A 23,455-nucleotide genomic window follows, 5' to 3' on the forward strand; every position below is an offset into this window, starting at 1 on the left:
TGGCTACCACAAGCAAAACCACTAAAACACAAACAGTATATCTATTATGTTTTTTCCTTGTAATAGCCGAAAAGATGAAGATGCTGCTGGAATTGGAGAGGTGACTGAGAAGATAGAAGAGCTTGTACTGGCATCACAGACCTTACCAGATATCACTGCAGCAATCAAAGAGCTCACCAATCTAGCTGCCACTCAAAGAGTGATCCTGACTCCTTCCCAGCTACAGATCATCAAGCAAGGATTCTGCTGTGTTATTTGTATGAGTGAGTAAACAATAGATAGTCATTGTCCCACATGTACATTTATTTTGAATCCAGTTTGATCAAGAATTGTAATTTTCCAAATATGCATTATTACATTTTTTAACCATGGTCACCTATGTCTCATCCACTACAATTAATTACATGTACAAATGCAAACCTTTGTGTTAAAACTTATGATGTAAGGATACATTAACAAAAGCTGTGTCTGAAATGGCTCCCTATCCACTATATAGTGCACTATTTAGGGTGTCTGCCAATTTGTTTCAGTGTCCGAAATCTGAGTGAACGACATCATTCCCTACATTCGTTCACTACTTTTACCCACAATCCTCTCTGAATTAGAGTGTACATCCGATGTACCTATTAACCTATTATTTAGACAATATTATATGAAATATTAATGTTAACAACAATGCCACATATTATTACAATACCTGACTGTTAGTCAAACACATAAAATTGTGTTAATGCCTAAATAATATTTTAATAAAACAAAATTACCTTATTAATATTTTATTTAATTTTAACAAGTCATCTATATAAAATTGTCTCAAGCTCAGTCCTCTACACATTGAATTGTGGTAAATAGTGCTTCAGCAAGTGTACATCGGATGTACACTCTAAATCAGAAAGGGCTGTGGGTAAAAGTAGTGAACAAATGTAGAGTATGATGTCGTTCAATCAGAATTCGGACACCACTAGAAAATGGCAGACACCCTAAATAGTGGATAGGGAGGGATTTCAGACACAGCTATTAACTTCATAGATGGCATTATCCTGGCCCGGATACACTGGGGATGTGTCTATACTTTTTATTACATTTATTTACCTTTGTTTTATAACAAATATTCAACTGACTATCATAAATCTATGCATCATTTGAAAGCTAAAACATTTAAGAATCATGTTCTGAACATGTTTTTGCAATCAGTACATAAGAGAGGAAAGGGTTAAATGAAATCCTGAAGAACTGATAATGTAAACATGAGCAAAATGAACAGCAATACTTATCTTTTATCTCTTATGGTTCAGATCACTTCGGAAGAATCCAAAAAATAATTAAATTTCAATGTAAGGATCTATTCTTCAAAATGCATCCCAGTTTTTAATCCAAAACTGGTTGCACGACCTGTCACTTGCGCTCCTCGGTTTCCAAGTAGTTAAAAGGCTTGAAAACCAAGCCAATGTCTAGTCATCAAATTTTTTGATTGATTGATTGTTTTCAGGCCTTTAACATAAAGTCTGATAAATGTTTCCCTAAGTTAAGTTCGTTCACAGAAATAGTAAGTAACTTTCATGTAAAATGTTTACCTTGTTTTACTCTGTTTCTTTGCTACTTTGAATTATGACTCTCGGGTAACAAAGTTTCAAGTGTCAGTTTAAAAAAAGACCAGTTGTGGACTATAGGGTTTAAGAGCTACAGACATTTGTAGTTGGTTATATGTCATTTTCAGAAAATTCTCAAAAAATAGGGGTGCTGGTTAAGAGTTAAGGTCATATAGACACACTAAGAATGACTAGTTTTTCTCATTTTGTCTTTTAGAATTTATTGAGGAGCCAGTCTTCACAGAGTGTTGCCGGAGCATTATTGGCTGCAAAACATGTGTGGTACAGTGGCAGGAGACCTCTGTGCACTGTGCAAAATGTAGAGGGAACACTGCAAACAACACCATATTTGAAATTAATGGTCTGTCAGAGACATTTTCTGTTCTGAGATCCCTTTTTGAAGAGGAGTAACATGTTGAATTTTTACACAAACAAATTTACAGTTAACAGTTAAATAGAGCTAATGGCTTTTCACACATTGCGCTGAGTTGTGGTTATAAGACAGAGCAATGCCTGTTTGTATGGGGCAAAGTCATTGTTCACTGCTCTAGAGTACAATTCTGAAATGTCTGAATATTGCTCGGCAAACTGGTTCTCAACTGTAATCTTGTCCTGTTCAGTTGAAAATGGATCAACTCCAAAAGTTGAATGTCTGGTCAGTGATGATCCCAGCTGTTGGCTGTAAAGGTCTGCTGCTTCAGCTGAATGAGGCAACAGCTCCTGTTGGATTTTTTTGGGACACCCTTGGCCAGCCAAGTCATTTGGTATTCCTTTACCTGTAAAATAAAGAACATACTGTTGGTATTGAAACTTATGAATGCCTCTTGTAATTATTGTAATCTTCAAAACACTGTTTTATTTCACCTGGAATTCGATGAGCATTCCATGACTCCACCAGCCTTGTAAGACCAATCTCACACAAGCGGCCAGTAAGGTTGGACACACAATATCTCACAAGGCTGTCATTCATGTCTATTTCCTCTTGATCCACCAACCCCAGAAGAGCTGTCTTCAGTGGATAGTTGACACGATTGTTGACTTCAGGCCAGATTCGTTCAACTATATGATTCTGAATTTGCAACAAAGATGTGTAATCAGTCAATTTGTTCTGGTGGGTAAATAAATCTTAGTCTATTAAGGAAAAATGGTCATGCAGGATTCCCAGTAAATCTGTAAATGTATTAACTCAGCAGTCATTATGCACATCGACCGCCGAACAAGTAAATTTATAGTTTTACCAGGAATTCTGCTTGAAGACAAATAGGATGTAATTGCTTCTGCAGCAGTTTTTTATTGTTAAGCTGTAACCAGATTTAAAAAAGTAATACCAACGACAATTTGTCTCATACATGCAAAACAACATTATACTGCTAAAGCAAAAATAATAATAGTAATAATAATAAAAAAGCAGGGATACAAGTGAATTGCTGAAGCAACCAAACAAACTGTTGAGCTGTACCTTTGTGGATGAAGTCTGTAAATAAGGCCTTCGCTCCTGATTATGGCGGTGAGATGACAGCAGCTCCTGCATGAAAAGCGTCAAATAAAACTCCTTGCCATGATCTACTCGTACCTGGTCCCACATACCATAGGCAAGTACTGCAGGCCTATTGGATAAAAAAGTGTTTTATTTTGTGCAAAACTTTTCAAACTTAACTGTTATTAGTTATTCTCAGTATAATAGGCTTCATAACAATATACTGTAGATGTTCAACAGTTATTATATGTTTTATATTCTATCATGAATGGTAGCCATGTGTATGCACTTTCTTTAGTGTCCACAATAATAATAATTGCCATTACCTGAAAACATCTTCATAGATGGCAAGGTTGTTTTTTTATAGGCATTGTAGAATGAGCGACAATCTTTTTGCTAAAGCCATCAATGGCTAAAACATGGGTGACCCCAAACATAGCCAGTTTTTCGTTTTGGTCCATATGAACCTTTTGACCCATGTAATCAGCTTGATATGGTATGGGGTTGAGATTGCGGGCACCCTAAGAGAGATAGGAAAACAATGCAACTATTTCACACAAAAAAAATCTCATTAGTCCTATATGGCTGCATATTTTACAAATATAACCTAATGTCTATTTGTGTCTCTATCAAAAAAGTAAAATGAAAATTAGGGGTTTGTTCTGATTATAGGCTTAATATAAATATCTGCACGTTTTTAATCTTAATCTAAGTAACTGCAGCTAAACAGCAAAAAAAAAAACAAATACAAAAAAAAAACATTATATCATATTTACACATAAATTCCATCCACATATTTGATTATGTATTAGAGAGAGGAGACAGTAACAGACCTGACGTCTTGCTTCATGGTATGGCTGATGCATAGTTCTGAGCGCTGATCCAATTCGTATCTCTGCAGCATGCACTCCTTTCATGGCGAGATACCCCTTCATCATCTTTCTTCCATATGTAGGTCCAGTCTAGAAAATAAAAAATATACATGTCTTGTTCTACGTTCCAAATATTTACCAACTGATGTCTGTTTCATGAAATAAAACGTTTTTGTGTTATAGAATGTATCAGTGTTGTGAGGATTATGTTAACTGTGACTTAGAAACTATTTATAAACAATGGAAGGCTGAGGGCTGAGGCTATTTATTGGGATTTATGTACCATTCGTAATAAACGGGCAATAAAAGATGCCAGCCAAATAAATTTGATAAGACATATAAATACGGGACATACTGTGCATATCACATGTTCTCTCTCTCTCTCTCTCTCTCTCTCTCTCTCTCTCTCTCTCTCTCTAATTCAATTTCAATAGGGCTTTATTGGCATGAAAGTTTTTTGAAACAATGTTGCCAAAGCATATACAAAAAACACAATAAAACAGTTATATGAACAATAATAAAATAATAATAATAAATGTAATACTCTCTCTCTCTCTCTCTGTGAAAAAAAAAAAAAAAGCAGGATCATACCTCGGTTATAGCTTTTGCCACCTCCAACTCCAAATGTGCGTCAGGGAGTCCCATCAAACTTAATCCATTTTCACTGCAAAATCTCCTCACGTTTCTAGCGGAACATCCTCTTGCTCCCCCATTTACTTGTGATATCTGCGCTGAGATTTCTGTGGATGACAGGCCTTGTTTTGCCATGTCTAAAATCATAACTGAGTAAGGTTCTAAAGACATTTTATTCTGGGCTAAGCACGGCTAAGCACTGTCACTCTGTCAAATGTGGCGGTCTTGTCACGTGAGTGCTAACCACATCCGGTCTCGGAATATGAACAAACGGGCCTTTTTTTCGATTCTGTTTTAAAGTAATTTTATTTTTTGATATCCGAAATAGAAAGTGAAATTCAAATCATTTTTAAAATTTCGCTCATCTCTTTTTGACACTGAAAAAGAGAAACGCTTTGTATTTTAATTTTATATTTTGTATTTTAAAACAAAAATCAAATAACCACTGTTTTTTGTTTTTTAATATCCGTTTCTGAAAGGAAAATCCAATGACCAAAATATACACGGACCGGGCTGTCTAAAAAGTTGTATTTTTTTCTCATTGTGTGCAAACAGACAACTACATTACAAAAACTTTCTTCAAGATGATTTATAAATAATTTGCACCTCACATATATATTTAATTTTGTATGGGTTTCTTCAATGACACATCATCCAGTTCAATAGCTTTTTAAAGCACGGACCCAGTGCTACAGTGCAAGTTGTAAAATCCATATTTGACCCTAAAGAACATAATACAAGTCTTTAAAATATACAATTATTTACTCTAGATGTTTAATTTCTACCACATTTCTAGCACAGCATTCATTTCAATAACTTAAAAAGATGGTCAGACTGGTTCTAAACAAGTTGCTAAATATTTATTTGAACCTAAAGAACATACAAGTCTTTAAATGTTTAATTTTTACCATCACTGTATTCTATGGGATTCTTCAATGGCACATCATCCAGATAAATAGCTTTTTAAAAGAGGGTCACACCACAACAAAACAAGTTGCAAAATATTTGTTTGACCTTAAAGAACATACTATACGTCTTTAATGCACAATTCTTTGCTCTAGATGTTTTTAATTTTTACCATCACTTTATTGTACAGGATTCTTCAATGGCACAAAATCCAATTCAATAGCTTTCCAAAGGAGGGTCACACCACCACAAAACAAGTCAACAAAATCTCCTCTGGAACCAACAGAACACATTGAAGCCCATGTTTTCCTGTTGTAACCTGTGTGTTTTGTTGTTTACAAGAGTTGTCATCAATATGAGGTGTCAAACAGTGTTCTCCAGGTGTTGAATGAATGGACTGGATATAAAATATATAGTTTTCTTGTTGTTTGTCATTTTCATTTAACATTAAACTCTCGCAATGTCAACATTTCTGTGCATTGATTTATGTTTGCACTCTTGCAGAACAGCCCCTGTCCATGGTGCTGAATTCATCATATTGACTATGTTTACATGCACACAAATAATACGATTATTTACAAAAATTAGAGTAAGGACTTATTTGTATGATGTTTACGTCAAAAAGCAAAGCTCTTCCCTCCCATTTACATGCAATTTCCATTCTATTTGTATTATTCGCTATTCATGTGCGAGCACATGCACACTTTTTCTTCTTATTTGAAAGCAAAATCATGTGCAATCATTATTTTTATAGCTCTATTTAAATGTTCTAATTTAAAAAACTAATAATAAAAAAAAACTAAAATGTTTTTACCTATAATGCACAAAACTTGTTTTTAACTGTAAAGGTATTTGTCACTGTAACAGTAATGAACAGTTTGTTCAATTAGGCAATTATCAAGAAAATAAAATAAATTTGGTTATCGCAATAACTTACACTGCACAGCTAACCTGCTCCGGGGCAGGTTATGTTCTGGATATAACAAAGCGAAGTGAAACTTTGACACATCTCACATGTCTGCACCACTTTCTCCACATCCTGATCCAAACCAGGCCACCACATGTAGGAACGGGCCAATCCTTTCATTCTTGACATACCGGAATGGGTCTAGTGTAACTGTTTCAATACAGTAGCTCGGCGTTGTGATGGTATGATGATTCGTGCTCCCCAAATCACACATCCAGCTTTGGCTTCTCTGCAGCCATTAATGTTTGTGACATGAACCCAAGAGGTTTCTCCATGCTCGCGCTGCGAGATCACTGCACTAAACCCATATGGTGAGGCATCACACACTAGAACTATATCTGAATCTGAGGAATAGTGCATTAGCACCTTTGCTGATTTCAGTAGATTCATTGAAAGCTTCTTTTTGTGGCTTTTTCAACATACACTGAACATCTTTCCTCAGCAGCAGATGTAGGGGGGCTAGTAGCGTGGCCAAATTTGGAAGAAACTTATAATAATAGTTCAGCAATCCCTGGGAAGCCTTAAGCTCTGTGACTTCCTTGGTTCTGATGCTTCATCAATTGCTTTCACTTTAGTTCCTGTGGGATGTAGACCCTGTGCATCTACCCTGTGACCCAAATATTCCACCTCATCTGCTAGGAACACACATTTCCCCCTCTTTAGCTGCAAACCAGCTTCTTTTAGCCTGACCAACACTTCATCTAGTGTCTTCAAATGGCTGTCTTGGTTTACTCCAGTTACCAATATATTATCCAGATAAACAACTACTCCAGGTATACCTTGCAGCAATCCCTCCATTGTTCTCTGAAAGACAGCAGGGGCGAAAGTAACTCCAAAAGGGTAGACTATTATATGTGAATAACCCTTTGAGAGTATTCACAGTCAAATATTTCTTGGAGTTCTCATCCATGACGATTAGTTGGTATGCATGACTCATGTCCAGTTTTGTGAACTGCTTTCCTCCATCCAATAGAGCAAAAAGATCTTCCACTCTAGGTAATGGATATTGTTCCAGTGTTGACACTCTGTTGACTGTAAGTTTGTAGTTACCACATAGCCGTATACTCCCATCTGGTTTCAAGATAGGAACAACAGGAGCTGCCCACTCTGAATACTTAACAGGCAATAAGATCTTGTCCTGCAGCAGGCAATTAATCTCTTCCTCCACCTTGGTTTTTAAGACACATGGCACTGATCTGGGTCTGTAAAACCTTGGTGACGCATCAGTCGGAACATGAAGAGTAGCAGTAGTGTCCCTTAATGTCCCAAGCTCCTCTTTGAACACTTCCTCATGCCTCGATAGCACCTGTTGCAATGTCATCATCTCTAACTGTACTAGCTTTATCTAACCCCATTGCAGTTGGATTACTTCCAGCCAGGCTCGGCCTAATAAACATGGTCCTGTTCCTTTGAATATGACAAGAGGCCTTTTTTCTGCACCTGTAGCAGTCTCTGGTGTCTATTTGTTCACCTGTCTCTCGCTTTTTCCTGTGGTCAGATTTCCTCGCTTTAAACTTTATGCTATTACATATCTGTACACTGCATTTATTTTGCAATTCTAGACTGATGATGTTTTTTTTTTAAATAATTGCTTCAGATTTTTTTATTTTATATATTTTATATTTAATTTTTTTATATATTTATTTTTATTATATATATTTATTTATTTTATTTTTTCTCAATTTCTTTTTATATAATTTTGTTTGTTTCACAAATCAATTTTGTAAATGTTGATGGGTTTTTGATTTAGGAAAGGAAGGAAAGGAAAGGAGGTGAAGTTGAGGCCAAGTATGGTGACCCATACTAGGAATTTGTGCTCTGCATTTAACCCATCCAAGTGCACACACACAGTAGTGAACACACACACCGTGAACAAACACCAGGAGCAGTGGGCAGCCATTGCTGCGGCGCCCGGGGAGCAGTTGAGAGAATAGTGCCTTGCTCAGGGGACTCACCTCAGTCGTGGTATTGAGGGTGGAGAGAGCGCTGGTAATTCACTCCCCCCACCTACAATCCCTGCCGGACATGAAACTCGAACCCGCTACCTTTGGGTTACAAGTCCGACTCTCTAACCATTAGGCCACAGCTGCCCCCACTATATATTTGATATATAAAGAAATAGGATGGAAATGCTGATTTTCTCATTCATTCTTTGTGCTCTAATTAAGTCAGTAAAATGAAAAGATGTTATTCTTATCCAAAAATGAAATACTTATGTGACAAACCCCAGCAGGCACAGGATTTCAACATGACGTCAGATTGACATTGTACCCCAACCACTATGACGTCTATCAGACGTTGGATTTTGGTTGCCTTACCTGACAAATAAATGTCAGTATTTGACATCAATATTGGCTTGAAGTTGGATTTTGGTCACTTTCCAACACAACCTAAAATCAACCAAATATCAATGTCATTTGACGTCGTTATTGGACGTCAAAATAACGTTGCCCTTAGACGTTGGCTAGTTTTGGAGGTGAGTTCAACTGTTTGTCCAAAAAACATGTTTGGTAATGCAGTCTGTATGAACAGTTTTGAAAAAGCGGCTTCAGTATTGAACAAAAAAACTGTAAATACTTAGAAAAACTTTTGCTTTCTTGTGTTTAGAGTTTTCATCAGAAGTTCATCATAGAGTAAATGGTGTCTTAGTGAGAATGTGTCAGGAACTGGGACGGAATTCAGTTTGCAGGCACAAACAATTGTTTATTAAAAATAAATCGGCACTCAACACAGGCAGGCAGAAAGTCCCCTGCTGAAAAAAACAGCTAAAACCAGCCGAGGCTGGTTGGCTGGTATTAGCTGGTTTAAGCTGGAAGTAGCTGGTTTTAGCTGGTCTCCCAGCCTGGCCAGGCTGGTCAGGCTGGTTGTAGCTGGTGGTTTTCCAGCCTGACCAGCAGCCTGACGAGTCTGGCCAGGCTGGACAAATGGCCAAAACCACTCTAAAACCAGCCTGCCGACCAGCTATGACCAGCTAAAACCAGGCTGGTTGACCAGCTAAAACCAGCCAACCAGCCTAGGCTGGTTTTTTTCACCAGGGTCTGAAGAGTTCACACAGATCCGACAGGGGGCGACGGGGAGTCGCAGAGCGCTCAAATAGCGGGAAGCAGCTGGGGGAGGGGCGGCTGACGAGGCCGCAGAAGTTCGCTGGAGGAAGCAAACAAAACGGCTGGATGGGAGAAGTTGGTTCCGCAGTTTGGAGAAGATGGGGTGAACGTCTAAACAAACGGGAAGAAAGTAGAAAAAAAAAAAAAGGACTAAAGGGAAAGCAAAACGGCACAGGAGCCTCAAACAAGACAAAACACTGACCCGAAATAGAAAGGATAATGTTTAAAGGCTTGGACGAAGTGCACCGAAAGCCAAACACAACGATCTGGCACAAGACAGAAGACAATAGGGAAATACGGAGGACCTAATGAAGGCCAAAGAAGGATAACAATAGGGCAGAGAAAAAACACCACTAAGACCGGAGCACATGGTAAGCTGTTAAAACAAAAACACACAGACAACGAACACAAGAGACAAAGCTGGCTAATCAGACTGGAGACATGACATAATGTGTTTAGAGTTTTGCAAAGAGAGTGCATGAGATCTGCAAACTGTGTCTAAACTTACTGAACTTGTGTAAGATTTTTTTTTTGTGACAAATTGGATGTTGGGAATTTGTTTCAGAGAATGGGGTTTAGTGTTTTAGCAAATGTGAAAAACTGTAAAATTTAATAAAACATGTTCCCGCGATCTGGCAACTTATGCCGCTGTCGAAAGTGAAAGTAAGTGTACAGCGACAGTTGTGCCGCTATATTAAACAGACATAGTCGATGATGCACTATACATAATATTTTGCATTCATTAATATAATATTATAAATGCTTCAAGGCAAGAATTGTGTGCAGCTACCTGATGAAATGTGAATCGGTATGTATATTTTTCATCGAAAGCAAATTAACTATTCTATAAAAAAATAAATTAAATTTTAACCCCTTGTCGTTTCTGTCAAATTTAACTGTCAAATTTAATGCAAATTGTCCTGCAGCTGGTACGTTGGTACTCTAACGTACCACCAAACCAGGTTAAAATATATTAAAATAGAAAACAATTATTTTAAATAGTAAAAAATATTTCAGGATGTTATTATTTTTGCTGTGCTTTGGATCAAATAAATGCAGGACTGGTGAGCAGAAGAGACTTCTTAACCCTGATAGCACACGTACATCTTGGAGACCTCTATTTGATATCTGCATTTACATCTGCAAGACGTAGTTTGCTCATCTGCAATTTGTCTTTTGGACGTTTCCTATTGAATAGATGTCTATTAGATGACTTGAAGTTATTTTTTAATTAGAATGTATGTAAAACTGGCATCTTACAGACGTCTGCCAGACATTTGCACACAGTAGATGCTTTCCAGATCAAGAGATTTTTTAACAGACATCTTGCAGACAAATGTGTGCTGTCTGGGAAAAAAAACATAAAAAATCTGTTAAAAAACTTTTGATTGGTAGTGTACAGGGTCTTGTCTCCATCTAATGGTGGAACAATGGAAATTACTATTATCGTCACCTTAGAATTATAAGGTTCTATCTGCGTTCCGAGTGGTTTTGAGATATTGAGCTTCAAAGTTTTTGCATTCTATATAGTAAAAATGATATGGGGAACAAGTCTCTTTCCTACATGAGAATGACAGAGACCCTAAATGTATTCTAAATGTACAATATCAAAATCCTCTCAGATTTTTAAATGGGGATTTTGGGAACAGGTCAAATGCAGATAGAACCTTCTAATTCTAAAAAGTCGTTTTCTGCTTGGAATTATAAGGTTCTATCTTGCAAAACATTAATTAAAGCAACAATTTTCAAGAAATAAATGTAGTTTACTTATAATTTGTTTTAAAACATAAATTACTGTTGTAACAATGTGTCAACATGTATGAGAATTTAATGTTTTAATGCTTTCTTTATCACATTTATTTAATATTTTAGGACAAATATTTTTTTCTTGTTAGGCATAAAAGGCAGTGCTGAATATTTTGTCCAGAGCAGATGTTAATTTTATAATTATAGTGGGTAATTAAAGACATTATTGCAGAAACAGTTAAAAAAATCAGCTTCTCTAATCCATCTGACCAGGACTTTATTCCACAAAAAGCCATATTCAACCATATTCGCAAAACTATTGTTTTCAACATCTTTAATAACAACAGTTTGATCGCTATTGACCACATTCAACATCAAACGACAGTGACACTTATATTTCATTATGTACTTTACATTATGCAATTGCTCTGCAATAAAGCCATTCAAGCCAGTTGCAGATACTATTATTTGTTTTATGCCGGTAATGTATATAATGCCGGTAGCGGTAATTATGAGTAAAAAAAAATCACGCCATCATTATGTTTTAAACAGTGCCACTTTGAGGAATAAATGTGAATTGCACTCATTGATTCTACAGACGTGCAATTGTTGTTTTACGTTTAATCTTTCCTGCTGTTATGGAGCAGTCCGGTGACATGACAAAGAAAGTTGATCCTGATTGGTCCTCTTGTTTGCATTCGAAGTGCTGATTGGCTCACAGATAGAACCTTATAGAACCAAGTTATAGTTCAACTCTGCAGATAGAACCTTTTTCTTTTCTAAATAAAAAGTCCTAAAATGTACACAACTTTAAAAAAAAACATCACATAATGTAAATAAGTTGTCACAGAATAAGAATATGTGAATAACTCAATTTTGACAAAAATGTCAGATAGAACCTTATAATTCTAAGGCGACGTTATGTATATAAAATATTAATAAATAAACAATAATATTTAATAAACAGTTTAAACAACTACATTCTCACCAAAAACATTCTTAAAACTACAATCTGTGATACAACAAAAAATTATAGTGGATTTGGTCATCCACCATGACACTCACTTTGAGAAGTGCTGGAAGCAGAGTGATACAAATCATGAAACCGTTCCTGTGGTGAAACTGGGTGAATATGTCATGGCTGGAAAGATATCTCAGCCAATCAGATTTGATTAATACGATTAGTACTTAGAAGATTAGTATCTTCTTTTTCTTTTTTTTTTAAGAGCCTGGTGGTAAATGTGGACATACTATAAACCATTTTCTTCCTGTCCAACAACAGTGAGTCAGTGAAGAACAATGTCATCTGTTGAACAGCAGTATGACACAGATGAGCTGAAAGAAGAAAAGCTGAAAGGTAATCAATAAAAGAATATCAGTAATGTAAAAATATCATTTAGAAAAGGTAATTAATCTCTATCTCTATTCCAGTCGAGATGAGCAGCATCGCTCACACTAGAGTCAATGTTGATCTGAAAGCTGAGACAGAAGCAACTGTAAATGCTCCTATACTCACTGGAAACACCTTCAATGCACCATTGACCATCAACTACAGCTCAAGCTCTGTTAGAAATGGTAGTATCACTATAACTGCACTTACTGAAATGTACTGCTTATTAGCAGTTAATGCCCAGTGGCTGTAAGCCTTATTCCTAATGAAGTTTGTTTTATGGCAATATTGTTCATATACATGCTTTAGCTACATGGTAGTCTTTTCTTTCTCTTTAGAGTCACAAAAATCCCCAGACACAGAGAAACACACAGGAAAACAAGGTGCAGCCATCATGTTCTCTTAAGGCTAGTTTACACTGCACTGAGAGATGCTGACCAACACCAGAAGACACATTAGTGTACTTTTGTTGGATTAGTGTGTTACCCTCGTTGCCATTGGTTGGTGTTTGTTTTCACCAACTTAAAATATTTCTACTTGATAGCCAATAATTATTTTTAATTATTTATCAAATAATTGATCAAAGACTATATCCAAATCATATTCACATATCTTGTACAGTTCTTTAATTCTTTGTGGGTTCAACATTTAATTTGGTAAGGTTGAGCAGTTTTGATTTATATGCTGTTTGAGCTTATAAATAAATGTGTTTTTTTTTTCTCTTTCTCAAATGCTCAGCTGCAGAGGACCATAAAGCTGCTCTTCATGATTACACAGAGATCAGCCTCAGACTGAAGAAGAAATTAAAACAAGACTACCAAGGGATTTTGGTTGGTAACTCACAGAAGGGTCATCGACAGAACCTGAATGATATATACACTGATCTATATGTGGTGGAAAATGAGACTGGAGGAATAGAGAGTGAGCATGAGGTGATACAGATTGAATCGAGACGCAACCGATTTACCACTGACAAACCAATCAAATGCAAAGACATATTCAAAGTCCAGCATGATATGGGTCAACAAAACAGAACCGTCTTGACAATGGGCATTGCAGGGGTGGGAAAGACTGTCTCTGTCAATAAATTCATCCTTGACTGGGCTGACGGAAAAGAAAATCAGGATATAGTCTTCATTTGTCCACTCCCATTCCGCAGACTGAATTTGATTAAAGAAGAGTTCAGTCTCATAGGACTGCTCAACAAGTACATCTTTAATGGTCTTGAAGCAGTCCTGGCCTCTCTTCCTAAAGCTGATGGTAAGGTTGTGTTCATCTTTGATGGGCTAGATGAATGTCGCTTCCCTTTGAAGTTTAAACAGGAAGACAGCTTCACAGATGTTAATGAAAAAACTACAGTGAGTAACATAATAACAAACCTGATCAAGAAAAATCTGGTTCGCTCTGCTCTCATCTGGATTACATCCAGACCAGCAGCAGCCAGTCTGATCCCCCGAGACTACATTGATCAAATGACAGAGGTGCGAGGATTTAATGATGAGCAGAAAGAGCAGTACTTCAAGAAAAACAGCAGTCCTAAGGTTGCTGGAAACATCATCTGTCATATCAGGAAATTCAGGAGCCTGTATATCATGTGCCACATCCCTGTTTTCTGCTGGATCTCTCTCACTGTTCTTCGACCTCTGCTGGCTCAAGAGAGCAATGACAAAACTCCTACAACTCTCACAGGGATGTACACAAACTTTGTACTTTCTCAGATGCAGCAGATGACAAAAAAATACAGCGATGATGCTGAATCAAAGGCCAATGAGATTATTTTGAAGCTTGGGAAACTGGCTTTTTGTCAGCTGATGGAAGGAAAACTGATTTTCTACAAAGTAGATCTTGAGGAATATGAATTAGATGTCAGTGAAGGGTCAGTGTTCTCTGGGTTATGCACTGAGATCTTTCAGGAAGAAAAAGCTGTTTTAGAAGGAAGTATTTACAGCTTTGTACATCTCAGTGTCCAGGAATTCCTTGCTGCTCTCTATTTAACTTTGATTGAAAAAGAAGAGAAAAAACAACTATTTCTTCAGTCCTGTAAAGAAAAACTGACATGGATATTCTCCAAAAAGCCACTGTTTCAGATTCATAAGGCTGCAGTCAACAAGGCTTTAAAAAGTGAAAACGGACACCTAGACCTTTTTCTTCGATTCCTGTTGGGTCTCTCAATGGAGTCTAATCAGAGTGACATAAAGGAAGTACTGCCAGGACTAAAGCTCAAATCAGAGAACATAAAATACACTGCTGACTATATCAAAAAGAAAATAGAGAAGGAGAAATCAGTGGAAAGAATAATCAATCTCTTCTACTGTCTGACTGAAATGAAAGTTGACTTCATTGAGGAACTACAAAAGAATCTGAATTTAGGAACACTTTCAGCACAGAATCTCTCCTCTATTCAGTGGTCTGGTCTGGTGTTTGTGCTCCTGATGTCAGAAGAGACTCAAGAGAAATTTGAACTGCAGAAATACAGAAGATCTGATGAAGCAGTGATGAGACTGATGCCTGTGATCAAAAACACCAGAAAAGCTCTGTAAGAGTCTTCTTTGAATTAATTTATATAAACATCTTTTAGTTGGGTCTTCATTTTACACAGGTGACTTGCTAAGACTGTTCATAAAAACGTATGTAGACAGTGAAAAATCTAATTGTATATTTGTGTGTGATTAAGTTAAATGCCAATTTATCTTCACCATTAGGCAAGTTAAACCTGAGTTGTTATTAGTCATTAGAGTGCGGATCGGGCCGCATTTTTCTGTCCGAGCCTGGCCCGAGTCCGACAGAGCAGTAACCGAACCCGACCCGAGCCCGACAAGCATTAAGATATTTATGTCCGAGCCAGATCCCAGCCCGACACAGTTAAAATCTCTTTTTTTTCTCATACTAATGACACATGCACTTTTTTTGTGTGGAAAGCCCGCTTTTATTAAGCAACTGTAGGAAAGCGTTCGGAAATGTCAACAGATGAGAGCATCAGTGCACACTGGGCAAAAAGCGCCGTTATAACACGGGCGCACTATCGTGCTGATGTGACCGAGCCTGACCCGAACCCGAGCATCCTTTCTAAATATCTGTCCGAACCCGGCCCGGTCCGTCGGGTACCGTCGGGCTCGGCTCGGGTATCCATCCTCTATTAGTCATATCTAAGCATGTCATGATAACTACATTTTGTTCAAAGATACATTGCCCCTGAAATAATTGCAATAAATTATTTTAGTCATTTTAAGATGATTTTATGTTCCTGACTATATAATGATAATATTTTAGCAGTGTCAGCACTAGGACTTTCTGTTTCTGTGTTTACTAGACAGTGACACAGAGTAACTACATTGAATCAGAATCAGAATGAGCTTTATTGCCAGGTATGTTTGCACATACTAGGAATTTGTTTTTGTGACAGAGCTCCACAGTGCTACAGAATGACAGTGACAAGACGATACATATTATAAAAAGAACAATATACAAGTATACAAGACAGACAATGTGCAAAAATAGCAAAGACATTTGAATGGAAGTAAGTATGTGCTTTAAATAAATAACGGAAAAATGAATAAAGAATGTATAGTGTTGTATGTTCCACGATCAAGTGTTCATGAGATGGATTGCCTGAGGAAAGAAACTGTTTCGGTGTCTGGTCGTTCTAGTGCTCAGTGCTCTGTAGCGCCGACCGGATGGTAACAGTTCAAAGAGCGAGTGTGCTGGATGTGAGGGGTCCAGAGTAATTTTGGCAGCCCTTTTTCGTACTCTGGATAAGTACAGATCTTGAAGGGTAGGGAGGGTAGTACCAATGATTCGCTCAGCAGTCCGGACTATCCGACGTAGTCTTCTGAGATCAGAATTGACTACCAGACTATGTCATTCAGTGCATTGACCAGCACTGATGACAGGCACATGAAATCTCCTTGAAAGGGGATTAAGTTGAAAGGATAATACAACAAAATTGTGTGTGTGCGTACTGGTATTCACTACATTATAGGGACCAAATATCCCCACAAGTATAGTAATACCAGTAAATCTTGACTTTGTTAGAACAAATTTGTAGGTCCCCATAAGGAAACAAGCTAATAAATCATACAGAATTAAGTGTTTTGAAAATCAAAAATGCCTAAAGACAGCATTATTAAAACAGATCGAATACAAACAATAGCTAACCTAATAAACATAACAATAAACAGAATAAATAAATTATACTCAACTGTAAATGATGTGTCTGTACCCCACTGACCACCTCAAACATTTCTCTAGTTTTTACAATGACCTTGCATGACACAAAATCATGCAATATGTCAGTTTTTAGAGTACAGATTAAGGTTTATGAAAATGTACGTTAATGTTGAAGTTGAGAAGGATGAGAAGTTATCTTCGGACTGGAGATTTTCAAATTTATCACAATCGAAGAGGGTACTAATACGCATGTGTGAAGCAAACATCACAGATCAGACTTGTTGCACACATACGTTATTTAAGTTATTTATGTCTCAAATGTACCCCTGTACCAACTGTACCTGGTTTACCCTACACACAGGCTTAATTTTATTATGAATTAAAGAAACTGCAAATACTGGTTTGAATTTTTATGGAGAGAAAATAGTTTTAGCTTTCCCTACAATCAAACATTTACCCAAGTTATCTATGTTTCATATTATAAGCCTTACATAATAAGCATTAATATCACTGTTTTTGTTTCCTACACAGGCTACATAACAGTAATCTCACTACTCACTGTTGTGAGAGTTTGTCTTCAGTTCTAAAATCTTCAGTCTCTGTCCTGAGAGAGCTGGACCTGAGCAACAATGACCTGAAAGATTCTGGAGTGAAGTTTCTTTCTGATGGACTGAAGAGTCCAAATTGTCAGCTGGAGATTCTGAGGTTTGAGTTCAAATACACTTTTTTGCAATATGTTACTTACTGTAAATCAAACTGTTTTTTACTGTAAATCAAACTGTAATTTAATTGATAATTTATTCAGTATGCAATTACTTTACATTTATATTGTTCAGATTTTCACAATTATATGATTGTGTAACAGGGTGTTACTCATCAGTTGGCATTTTATTTTATGAATTCTGACAATACATGATTGGCAAAATGGGATGTGGCTTAGTATGATCATCAAAGTTTTAAGTTTTTGAGTCTGTAATGTAAGTACTGTATATAAATACACATAACATTCAATATAAGCTAAACAAGCCTGCACTGACAAAGACAATTAAAAGGAAGTAACTACATATTTGGGTGGTGTGGTATTGTAATTCAATATTATTAATCAATAAGTTATTTCAATGACTAAAATAGCCTATAGAAAAAAAATTGGTAATAATAATTCACACTGCATAGGATGATGCAATGACAAATTCACAGCTTAATTAATTTGTTTAGTTATATAATTTACAATTTGAGTAAGAGAACAACATTAATTAGCTTTGGGTAATCAATATTTTTTTCGTATTTTTATTATTTTTATTTTTCAGGAAACGGGGAGACTAGAATAAATAGCTACACAGTTGCAAGCAATAAACAATATTAATGGCAAAACAAAATGTCATGACTCAAATTTTAAACAATATGAGTAACGTAAGGCTAAACATCTAAATATAAAATTACTGTGAGGTCAGATGCTGAGCCGACAGGATGCATAACTTACCATCATACTTTAAATAACATACATGAAATTTAGTGCTTCTAATAGCCTACCTTTTTGGCATCCATAATTCACCTTCTTTTACTCTTTTTGACTTTCAGTTGATTCAGTGAGTAAAAGGCGCTGCATAGCAATGTACAATGGTAAAACATAAGCAGCAAGATAATGACAGTGCGAAAATACAGGCATTATAAAGTGGGTAAATTTGACCCGTGCTGGCAATTTCAGGTATAAATGTCCTGTGATTTGATCTGGTTTTATCTAAACACTTTTAAACACCAAGAGATTGTAATTACATGATTTTAGTAAAAGTCAATGACTAGGAGACTTTTATTTTACTTTCTGTTATGTACATTTGAAAATCAGCTAAAAAAGTTACCCTGTGGCATTTCTAACGTTAAAGACATGAAACTTTTAAAGGTATTTGAGGAAAAATTAATACATAAAATGTAATTTATGCAAAGTAAAGCATTTGAACTGTTTGCAAATATTTTATTTTAAAATATGCACATTCATTTTTTTTTGTATGCCTAACATGCTGACAATGACTTAATGTTTCTTTTCTCAACATATACCATTTTTAAATGACATGAATTTCATAAATTATACACTCATTTAATTTCAATTTAACACAAGGAAACTAATTTTACAATTAGTTATTAGAAATTACTGATGTTATACTGGCAGTTACAAATACATAATACCCAATAAATGGCTATTGTCATGTAGAACGTTGCTGTGTATCTCTTTAGATTGTCTGGCTGTATGGTGACAGAGAAAGGCTGCCGTTATTTATCTTCAGCTCTGAGTTCAAACCCCTCACACCTGAGAGAGCTGGATCTGAGCTACAATCACCCAGGAGATTCAGGAGTCAAACTACTCTCTGAAAAACTGGAGGATGCAAACTGCACACTGGACAAACTCAAGTATGTTGAGCTGGAGAATTTTTGATGAAACAACTCCAAAGAGAGCATTACCAGAATTGACAGAGGTTTAGCTATAGTTCTACTTTTGAATGTTTCAATAAACAGCTGAAGTAGTTCCAGTCAGATTTGACAGCGTAACAGTTCCATATTACTTAAAAAAATAAAAGGACCCTTTACTAAAAAGACACTGACTAAACAAATAAACATAAAAGACAGTAAGATAAAAAAAACAACGTATGCTAGAACCTGTTAAAAAATTCCTTTCCCAGTCAGGGGAAAATGGTGCATGCATGCATCTTCGCCCCGTCTTCTCCCAGAAATCAACATATATAGAGTCTACAATGCCATTGCAAGCCACTGGGGGTATTATGCAAGGCTCAGGGGATAAAATGATTAGTCGCTAAATTGTACAGTTGTATTCTATGGGGGGGGGGGGTCTATTGTTGACAATAGCCTCTTCCTAGTAGCCTGATATTTTTCTCTCTGTCCCCATCTCATTTTATTTTAAATTATCTTTCTGATATTGATATTTAGCTGGCTTGACAGCTGTCAAAAAAATAATGGCAATGGATGGAAGCCTCTGCATTCTCTAATTATGCATTATTGCAGGGGTATTGAAGTTCAGGGAACAAATGGACTGAGGGAGAAATGTGATTGCAAAAGGACCAAAGGGGGGCCCTGCTCTTTACCTTGCACCAGGCCCCGTGTCAGCTAGGAAGGCCCTGATTATAATATTTAACATTTAATTAGGTCTATTATATATATATGACATAAATCGCTACATTATTTATGCTTTCTTTATGTGGCTTGTTTTTATACTCAGGGTCGCTAAACAAACAATATTATTAGTAGTAGTAGTCGTGGTAGTGGTATGTGTAATAGTACTAAAACTTTTTAGTCAGAATCCACTCAATTGCTATGTATCACCCAGCGTAGCTCGGCGCTTCAGTAATACTAGTGACTAGTCATTTAGTTTTTTTTTTTTGTTTGTTTGTTTTTTGCTTTATTCACAAGTAAAAACGTCACGTTGACAATGACTTAATGTTCAAGCGTCCCTTTGCACCATCTGATGGTGATTTTGTGAACAAGTTTCACATCTGACTGATTTGTATTCATTTGCATTCTCGTTGACTACCTACTGTATATTATATAAAAAACTTTACAAAATCCAAAACTGCTATAAAATTAAAGCCTTAAGTCTAAAAAAGCAATGTTCCACATTTGAAGTTGATAGAAAAAAAAATAGCTTTGCCACCAAATGTTACATGGAGAGGAGAATGAGAAGCTGGCAGATCCAAATGAAAGCTTTTATTAATATAAGCATTATATGGTTGAAAACCCTGAATAGTTGTGATAATATGACAAGCACTCAGCGCGTCCGATCTGGCTCAGAGCCAGCCAAAGCGCCAAAACCGATTTGAATTCAGCAGCTGATGACGTGATGCGGCGAACGTTCGAATCACACCGGTGTGATCGTATGCTTCAGGGACCAGCCAAGACAAATCACACGGGTGTGATCGTACGCGCTAAAGGGTTAATGTTCAAAATGTGTATTTACAATGTTAAAGTGGCTGACAAAAATAAATATTCTTATTATGAATAAAACTGTAGCTGTAGTTGAAGAGCTGTAGTTGAAGTAGTAGAAGTAGGCCTACTACGCTACTGTATTTTAATGCTGGTCATTATGGCGGTACTCGGAGAGGTATAAAAAGTTTGAGAACCACTGTTTTGTTAAAAGCATTGTTTAATATGTAATTTTATCTTGATTTTCTTGTTTTAACAATAATCAGAAGCCAAAATCATAACTGAAGATGATATACTGTGATAAAATTAATCACATTGCATTGCATTGTTTGTGTGTGTTTATTGACTGAATGTGACTCTTTGTGTGTTTTCTAGGGTGGATCATGGAGGAGTGTCCATGATTACAGCTGGACTACAGAAATGTATGTGTACGCAAGCACGCATATAAAACACACACACACACACACACACACACACACACACACACACACACACACACGTTTGTTCCACTATCCTTGTGGGGACATCCATAGGTGCAATGTACTGTCCACACTGTATTTTCTATCCCCTTAACCTACCCCTAACCCTAAACCTAACCCTTAGAGGGAACTTTCTGCATTTTTACATTCTCAAAAAAACTCATTCTGCATGATTTATAAGCTTATTACCCCATAGGGGACCTCAATTTAGGTCCCCACCGTGACAAGTTCTCACCAGTCTGTGTCAGGTTTAGGTCCCCACCAGGATATAAAAACAAGCCCACACACACACACACACACACACACACACACAGACAGACAGCTGTAGTGATTGTTGTAGTGTGATAAATGTCTCTGTTCTTTTGTTTAGATGCCTTTTTTCCCACACTGGATCCAAACACTGCAAACATTGATCTCATTCTCTCTGAGGAGGACAGAAAAGTGACAGGTGTGAGAGAGAGACAGTCGTACCCTGATCATCCAGACAGATTTGATAATGTGTCTCAGGTGTTGTGTAGAGAGAGAGTTTGTGAACGCTGTTACTGGGAGATTGAGTGGAGTGGACAAGATGGTGTGCGAATATCAGTGTCATATAAGAGCATTAACAGGAAGGGACGGGGTGTTCAGTCTGAGTTTGGATGTAATGATCAGTCCTGGAGTTTGTTCTGCTCTGCTGACAGATACTTATTCAGACACAATGACAAATATATTGATCTCCCAGTAGAGCATAACAGCAGTAGAATAGGAGTGTATGTGGATGAGAGTGCAGGAACTCTGTCCTTCTACAGCGTCTCTGACACAATGAGCCTCATCCACACAGTCCAGACCACATTCACTCAGCCCATCTATCCTGGGTTTACTGTTTATCCTGGATTTAAACCTGGTTATGGATCATCAGTGAAACTGTGTTGATGATTTGTGTTGAATTTAACTGTCATCCCTCAGGCTTATAAATAACAAATTAATTTTTTTATGGATAATGCTTTTAAGAAATTTTCAACTATATTAAAGCCTGTGTATATTTCTGTTTTCTGTTTAAGTTTTTTGCCATTATGATTGTTCATTGTTAATCTTTTCCTGAGCTTGAATGTAAGCAAAAGGTCTGCAGTAATAATAAAAAGAGGATAAAATTTTATTACTTAGAAATTATGATTACCCAAGAATGCATTGCTTGCTCACCCTACCACTTATGAACAATGATAATGATCAAATGCTTACCAGTAATTAATTATTTGTAGTAAAAAATGATTTATTTTGGAAATATGAAGCTGAAATGCTGTGCTGGTTGTTTGAAAATAATTTTTTTGCTCTTGCAAAATTTGTGGAAAAGGCCTGGTGTCTGCAGCAAAGTATTTTGTATCCCACTTGACAAATTTTCTCCTTTTTGTGTCCATATGTTGTGCTTTGCTTTGTATTCTGCCACGTGGCTATTGTATATATTCTGTCAAAGTGTCTAATAAGCCCATGAGGGCTGGGCACCAATTAAGGTGTTTGACACTCAAATAAAATATATCATCATCATCATCATCATGTAGTAAAACAGGAAAATGTCATTTGTTTTGAAATATGCCATACCTACGCATGACTACACAATAGACAAATGCAGCCAAGGTGAATACAATTTTCACTTTTTTTTTTACAATTTACATTTTATTTACTGACAACAACATGAAACATAAATAAATGAGTAAAAGAATAAATAAAAGTAAGCATGACAATAAATAACATTTGGAACATAACTTCATTTAAACGTTGTTCAGACAATCATGTATTTACAGGCAGTAAACACAGCTGTGCCGATTCTACAGCTGACTACCATGTTTACCTTCACCTGTCTTCGCTGGCATCCCAGTAAAATTTTTTTTATTATTGTTATTTATATTTATATCTTATATCACAAACGCACAATAAAGTTGTTAATTTCCTAAAGTTTATTTCTTTAAGGTACTGCTATAATATAAATGGTTACATTTTATACAATTTCTGTTTGGGGCTTTAAAGGGTTAGTTCATACAAACATATAAACTTAGTCATTACTTACTTACTCACCTCCACATTGTCAAATTCTTGTGTCTGTTTTTTATTTTATTTTTTTTAATTTTATGAACACATAAGGTGATTTTTTTTCAAGTTTATCCTGCTGATTTCTGTTCATACAACATCAGTCAATGGAGCTCAGCAGAACAAACTTGACCAAA

At 36.4% G+C, this 23,455-nt stretch overlaps 2 protein-coding genes and 1 pseudogene across 2 annotated transcripts in view; 2 read left to right on the forward strand and 1 right to left on the reverse strand.

Moving 5' to 3' along the window:
* LOC141333833 (uncharacterized) overlaps positions 1 to 23,455 on the forward strand; it is a 376,082-nt gene that overhangs the window by 22,415 nt on the left and 330,212 nt on the right. The gene's annotated exons all lie outside the window — the stretch shown is intronic.
* LOC141333335 (uncharacterized) lies at positions 1,781 to 4,706 on the reverse strand (annotated as a pseudogene).
* Positions 9,607 to 22,169, forward strand: LOC141333828 (protein NLRC3-like). The gene is made up of 9 exons (XM_073838977.1): positions 9,607 to 9,919; positions 12,577 to 12,651; positions 12,726 to 12,869; positions 13,023 to 13,067; positions 13,423 to 15,220; positions 17,383 to 17,556; positions 19,081 to 19,254; positions 21,154 to 21,200; positions 21,628 to 22,169. Exons 2-9 carry the CDS (start codon positions 12,594 to 12,596, stop codon positions 22,167 to 22,169), a joined length of 2,982 nt encoding a protein of 993 aa, XP_073695078.1. The 5' UTR covers positions 9,607 to 9,919; positions 12,577 to 12,593.

The sequence above is a fragment of the Garra rufa genome, chromosome 4 (assembly GCF_049309525.1).
Source record: "Garra rufa chromosome 4, GarRuf1.0, whole genome shotgun sequence".
NCBI lineage: Eukaryota > Metazoa > Chordata > Actinopteri > Cypriniformes > Cyprinidae > Garra > Garra rufa.